We start from the raw sequence: 7500 nt of genomic DNA, 5'->3' as shown, positions 1-7500 counted from the left end.
GAAGAAAACGTTTGTTATAAATTAAAGTGACCTCAAAGTATAATGTATCTGCCCTGTGCTAGTCAAACATTTTGTTGAATTAAAGTACTGTATGCTAAATGTCTTACCGTATATTCCATCCCATTCCTAATAAAATGATTGGAAAGAAATTGCAAATTATTCCTGGCACACATGCCCAATATTAATGTTTCATGTTTTAAAAATCAAGTCTTCAATTTAAAGTCTCACGAACATATCAATTCTTGGGCATCAAACACGGGGGAAAAAAAAACAATGGATCTCGGTCACCACAGCATGTTTTTTTTATTCAGTTTCTTCTAGTTCCTCCTCTCAAAAAAATAAAAAATAAAAAGTGAATACATTTAAACAAATCTTTATTATTTCCTGTCATTCTGCAATGCCTTAGCCACATACAGCTTGCCCAAAGACTGGCTGCAGAACTGCGAGATCTGCTTGCAGTAGTTTGAAATCTGTCCAGAGGTGATCATAGCATCAAGTCTTGGCAGAGGAGCAATGGGCTTAAATTGCTTGCTAATGTCCTCCTCAGGTAGAGGGGGCTCTCCACGGGCCTGGCGCTGGGCATTCTCCGCAGCCTGGGGTAGGAATGTATTTGAGAAGGGGGAAAGAGAAGAGTGAGAGATTAGACTAGTTATGATGCAAGTCTGCTAAGTGTGACATTAAAAATTATAAATAAATAAAAGAAACATGAATCTTAAATTACCCCAAGTAACAAAACTATGAATTGGAAAATCTATAAACAGATTTTGTGTTATTCTTCACAACACAATTTCTCTCCATTCTAAAATTGGCAAATAAAGTCTAAAGATGGTCTAAAAAAAAAATCTACTGCTAACATACTATGAAACGGTTATTAGAAGAAAGATATTTATTGTAGTAATGTTCTATTTTATTTCTCATAATATAATTGTATTTTGATTTACTGCTTAACATAAAACATGTTAGAGAAAAATGTACATTCCAAACTATATTACTCCAGAAGAACAAGAACAACAACAAAAACACCTACCCTCTTCTGCATGAACTTGTGCTTGTCTTGCAACTGCTTGGCATTCTGTCGCTGGAAGTTGTTGAACTTGTTGGCTTCTTGGCTAAGGTCATCCACATAGTCCATTAAGCACCTAAGCTGGCGGTCAAGGGTTGACATTGTGCCCAAGTCAAGGAACTGCATACCCTCACTGCTGGGCATCATCTATTACATGAAACAGGGTAAAAGTGTCAATAGCATCATGGACATCATAAAATAATTTTCTATCTCCTACAGAGGTTTCAATTTATTTCTTTTCTCTTTTTTTAAACCAAAAAAAGGAACTGAACAATGAAACATTATTTCAGTGTTTATTTTTTTTTGAGGATCTACAAAATTACTTTTGGAAAATTTTGGTATTAAAAAAGGATATGTTTTCCAAGGCTTCATATATAATTCCTCATTCCGTCTTTTTGGAAAACCTACATATCAACTTGTTTAAGGTACTTCACCCCTCCAGTCTGCATGACATAACCAAGTCATGAGGTAAGATAACATGAACATGCTGTCATGGAGAAAATGGCTGAGGGCTCAGGTGACAGGAATGACTCACCATGAGTATACAACGCTCTTGAAAGGTGATTAGACTAGGTGTGTTTTTAGCCAGAGGCTCTTGCATTCCATCAGTAAGCTAGTGTGGTAACATCCATGAACAATGATTGGTTCCAGGGAAGACATTTCCTAGCTCAAGATCTTTCTTGTTCCTATCCACAGTGATTGACAACACAGGATGTATTACAGAAAATTGAATATTACGAAAAATTAGCCTCCAAGCTAGTTTAGTGGTAACGTGTCGGCCTCTCACCCGAGGGGTCAGCAGTTCAAGCTCTGCCCAGGTGCAAGAAGTTACAATTGTCACCTAAAGGTTACCACCGTGGCAGGGCAACATGGTGGGTAATGATTAAGTTTTGTCGTGTCAGCTACACATTGTTCGAGTAGGTATATCAGACTTATCCTTACGAAAAAAAAATCAAAATTACACAAATAACTATATGTTCATTATTGTTATAATCACTGCGGTGACTCATGGACTACCAAGAGAGTTGATATGTAGTCATTTACCATCTGAATACTCTATGTCAAATGATAAATATTGGAAAATGGCAAAAAAAAGCTAAAATCAATTACATAGAAGAAAAAATAACTCCAAAGGGGAAGTATGGAGTCTTGTCACTGCACACAAGTATTGTGCGTGCCTGGCCTTCAAGCTACACACCCATCAGAGTGGCCACTTAAGTAAGGCTATTGCCCATATTTTGGGCCAAGTGCAGGCAGCGAAACATCCAGATCTAAGGAATTAAAATACTATGCCCAGCTTTCTTTCTTCTACAGCATAAAACTGAATTTCTACAATACAATTAACGCAGCGAAGCCCATTTCAGACCCACATATTTTTCTGCATCCACTAAGGGTAACACAATATCTTGCTTTCACTCACATAAAATGTGGTAAATCATTATTAATGACTGCTATGGTCATTCTAGCATGAAAAAATATGGCTATAATATGTTTCAGACATATCTGGTCTTGGCAATTTATCATGGTTGGCAAAGCATAGTGCTTTTAAATACAACCACTGACTTCCATACAACAGCAACAGAACCCCATTCAAGGTCATCCTGAATGTGGGCTGTAAACTTCAGGAAATCAGTGTCTTAAAGAAGCCTTTACCAAGCTTGCGTAATCAAAAGTAGATCAATGTGTCTGAAATAACCCTTACTCTTCATTTATCATCATTAAAAAATATGATATTTAGATCTAAACCCCATTCATACATTTTCATACAGAAACCTGACACAGCCATGTTTCAAAGTAGAGAGATACAAAAAATCTAAACTAAAAAGTTTTCCTACATAAATACCTGACATACTAGAAATCCCACTAAATAATGACAATCACAGAAGAAATGTAAAATACTAATGAAGAAAAAGAATTCAAAAATAAACAAAACTTATTTCTCCACTTCCTTACTTCATACAATTCACACATGAGTGTGTTGACGAGATGAGAGTTCTTTATGACTAATCGGATCTCCTGGAAGAGATTCTCATAGCCTAGTCGTCCCTTCTTCAGGGCCTCAGGGGTGTAATCACGCTCCTGGACAGTGTTAATGGCCTCTGGAGTCAGACGGTATGCCTTGATGGAGAGGAAGCCTCGTGCAGTCTTGATTGGGTCTGAAATTTATTGAAAATTAATTAATCTTGCATCAATTAGCTAAATAAATAATTTTCACTATTGTGTAACAAAGAGCAATTTCTTTTTTGCTTTTAATGAAATACCTTTATAACATACTGTTTTTGCTAAAATAAATACAATGAACGTGATACTAGATTCATACTATATTTAGGCTTTCAAAATTAAATATATATTCTTGTTGAAGTCACCGATTATTCATATCATACTAAAAAAAATTATGAATACAGAGTGTGGTTTTTACCCCCTTAGTGACATAATGACATTTGATATATATACATGTCATAACTCGACATGGGAGCCTTACACAGCTGAAAAAAATCCTAAATTGTAAAATTTCTGTAAAACATTTACAAAGAATCTTGAGCAAACAAACATATTGCCTCTTCACTGGGAAATTAATCTTTCAAAACTCATACATACCATAGATGAGAACTACTGACTCTTCAATGCTTGTCTGGTAGGAAAACTGAGACTCAAGGAGCTGTGTGGTGATGAAGTTACCAAGCTGTGTGCTCTGGTACCAGCCAACACTAAGGTGGTCTACATTGACTTTGCGCAGGTGCCTCATCATTTCCAGCTGGTAATCCTCTGAAAATGAAAAATACATGTATATATATATATATATATATATATATATATATATATATATATATATATATATATATATATATATATATATAAAAAAACCTGAGATACAAAATATGTTATACATTCAGGGTTCTGCCAGGTATAAGCATGATGAAATTTAAGACCTTTTTAAGACTTTTTAAGACTCATACCAATTGCTTTTTATGACCTGAAGCCACTTGTCATTGAAAACACACTTCCCCATAATGTGTAGGCCTACTTGTTGCATCAGTGTGACCAAGATAAAAAAAAAAATATCACCCCCATGATTTTTACACAGCCTCTCGGACAGATTGCGCGCCAGACTTATTATTAATAACTTTGTCTTATTTTTTGCACATAGCCCATAAACAAACAGTCACATCAATAAAGGTCAAGGTTTAATGTTGATAAATTATTCCCAATTAATCCACATAGAGATCCTCAAGTATGTGAATTGCAACAACATCCGCTGATAACAGATTTATGCACATTTCCATTTATAAGATGCTCATCCATCAGAATATGCATGAGCTAAAAATGCCATTATAGAAAAAAAGGATAAACAAAAGCAAAAACATTACACAAGTACAGAAAAAGGGATAATTCCTCCCCAATTACCTTCATCGACATCATCAGCATGGCGTGGGAAGGGGAAGCAGTTTGTGATCTCGAGCCTCTCATCAACGACCAGGCCAAGCAGGACACCCTGAGCCACGTCTGTGTTGCCGGCACCTTCTTCATGGCAGTGCTTGATGATTTTCATCAACGCCTGAAGAGATGAAAAAAATTGTTAAGATATTGTTACCTGAAGTTACTACAGAAAGTATGAATCTAAGAATATGGTGAAAGGTGGGAAAATTAATGTAATGGGATATGGACCACTGTTTGGTTAGATGCAGTTATCGATAAGGAAAATGAACACAGTTACTAACAAAGAGGAGTTAATAAAATTTTAATTTGACAACCACCTTAAGCAGACCCTATTTACTGAAAGTTTCACAGAACTTTCAAGTATCTTCCTTTCATGTAAATATATCAAAACTTTCTAATTCTATATCTGTCATTTAGTCATCAATGTGTAAATCTAGTGGTATTTGTGCACAAAACAAAGCTGTCAGCCCCCCAAAATATATCATCATGCACGCAAAAAATAACTTTTTTTTGGTGGGGGGTATTCTGTTCGATTTGAAAATAAAAAAAAAGTAAGTGCACACAAAAACTACAAACTTTGAAGATCTTCAACTCTTTTAGGTTTCACCACCCACATGAATTACTAGACTTGGATTCTAATGCTAAATTGCTATCCATGATTAATATAGTACCTACAAGCATATATATAAAAAAATAAATAAATAAATAAAAAATAAAAAAATAATAAAAAATAAAAAAAAAGGAAATAAAAGAATTGAAGAAAAGAAGGCAATGAAGTTAATCAAAAGGAATATGCAAGGATCACTTCTCGAGCTTTCAACTCAAGCTGATTTGTGACTGCAGCTTTTGAGAGTTGTACTTTAATCTCACCGAAGAGAACCCACATTTTCAGGAGGTTATTTCATGCCATCAATATCTATAAAGTCTAGTATTGTTATTACTATTGCCTAAAATTGACTAAAACACAGATTATTTCATATATCATTATAGTCTTTTCCCCTCTCTTTCTGACTATCATAGGCCTTACCCTATCTTAGTGGAGTCATTTTGCAAATGTATATCAAAGTATTATTTATGTTGGTGCAAAATTTCTGAAGGATAAATCGTAGATGAAACATGTCTTAAATATTAAAGTTCTGTTTATTAAAGGCAAAGATAATACCAATGTAATACTAATCAACTTAGCTGGTGAATCAAGAGATTCTAATTTCAACAACCCAATTAAAATAACAGAATCCATAAACAAATCAGAATTCCATAAATACGTCATTGAAAACTCTTTAAGAGCTTTAGGAATAGGAAAAGAGATATGGTTTGAGGTAGTTGATATCAACAAATCAAGACCTCTAAATCAAATCCACAACCTGGGTGAATAGCAAACAATGTGCAAACAACCAGCATCCAGTAGAAGCCTAGAATGCTCTTACGGTACTCTTACAGAACAATTTATCCTGTAGACACAAACCTAAGCCTAGGAGAAACATATGTGGAAACAATTATAAAATAATAGCAATAATAAGAATAAACAAGTCCAAAAGTAAAATTTACAGATACCAAATCTTCAAGAACTAAGCCAATTCAAAAAGAAAAAAATGAAATTCCTACTAAAACACCAACAAATAACAAGAACACAACAAATAAAGAAAAAAATATCAAGTCAAGCTAGACCACCAACATATGCACAGACACTAAACCAATAGCACAAACAACAAACAATATGACACACCACATACATCAGAAACAGCAGCACAAACAAATAAAGATCCAAAGAAAAAACAAAACAATCCAAACAACAAACCTATCACAATACTACTTTTCAAAAGGAATCTCGAGTAACCTGATCACTACCAACTCCAATAAGAAAGAAAAAAAAAGAAACAATTGAAAAATAAAATTCACGGATAGAAACAATAAAAGACATGGTCAATATAATAACAAAACTAATAAGTAATATGAAAGAAAAATCAGTAACAAGTAATTACAGAAGCAATGAAAGAAACCATATCAATATTGAAGAGTTTGATTAAATATCTAAATGAATAAAACAATACTTTGGGATTCAATATCAGATCTAAACAAAAATAAAATAGAATTAGACTACATATTAAATAAAGAACATCCTGAATTCATAGGAATTTGTAAAACATGGCTAAAAAATAAAGATGAACTTACACTGAAATATCATCAAGTCATAAGGAAGGATAGAATGGATCAAATAGGAAGAGGTCTAGCATTTTGCATTAAAAATTAAATACATTTGGTTTATTGTTTACAGTATGGTTGTAGCTCTATCTCGCTGTATATACTGAGGTGAAGAGAATGTGTCCTGGGGGCTGCAGGGGGGCAGAGCCCCCCATCAACCCTAACCTTGGGTAGTGCCTGAAGGGCATGCCTAGTCACGGCAAAATAACCCATCAGTCATGGATGGCATTATATGATACAAAGTGCAATTGACGGTCCATCCCTTGGAGCAACAGGTGGTTGCTTGGCCTAGGAGTTAAGTGGGCCAGGGAATATCAGCTGCCATGCCGGTGTTCCCCTAGCGCCTTCCAGGGCCCAGGACTGCCACCCCAGGCATGCGCGGACGATGTGGTGTTACCCGCAAAAGGAGTTGAACACTTTCAGCGTGTGCTAAAACCAGACCCTCCACTCTTTCTGAGCGCATTTACGTATGTTTGCATGCATGCATTTGCATGGGTTTATATATATATTTGCAAAGAAATATTTTTTCATATATACATATACAAACATGTATGTGCAAAGGAGGGAAAGATTTGAAAGATGTGAAATCCTGTAGATTTTGGCACATCAGTGCGTAGACTTTCAATGATGGCAGGAATGTCCGAAGTTTCATTAGCCAATTAAAAAAAAAAATTGTGCTAGTTTTATGCATTTTTGTTCACTATTCTTATTTAAGCCTGTTTTACCCCATAATTTCACTGATATACTTCATGCCCTCCCCTGCTATCAGGACTAATAAATCAAGATTGTCGATGGAA

At 34.9% G+C, this 7500-nt stretch overlaps 1 protein-coding gene across 1 annotated transcript in view; it reads right to left on the bottom strand.

Moving 5' to 3' along the window:
• Positions 1–278: 278 nt before the first annotated feature.
• Positions 279–7500, bottom strand: part of eIF3h (eukaryotic translation initiation factor 3 subunit h) — a 9549-nt gene continuing 2327 nt past the window's right edge. Inside the window, exons 2-6 of the mRNA XM_027383246.2 lie at positions 4469–4619; positions 3662–3829; positions 3017–3219; positions 1028–1210; positions 279–593 (exon numbers count right to left, since the gene is read on the bottom strand). Of these exons, the coding sequence (XP_027239047.1) occupies positions 378–593; positions 1028–1210; positions 3017–3219; positions 3662–3829; positions 4469–4619 (921 nt within the window). The 3' untranslated portion in view covers positions 279–377. The remainder of the gene's footprint in view (positions 594–1027; positions 1211–3016; positions 3220–3661; positions 3830–4468; positions 4620–7500) is intronic.

Source organism: Penaeus vannamei, chromosome 9 (assembly GCF_042767895.1).
Source record: "Penaeus vannamei isolate JL-2024 chromosome 9, ASM4276789v1, whole genome shotgun sequence".
NCBI lineage: Eukaryota > Metazoa > Arthropoda > Malacostraca > Decapoda > Penaeidae > Penaeus > Penaeus vannamei.
The sequence above is the reverse complement of the archived record's forward strand: the minus strand, read 5'-3'. Positions and strand labels throughout refer to the sequence as shown.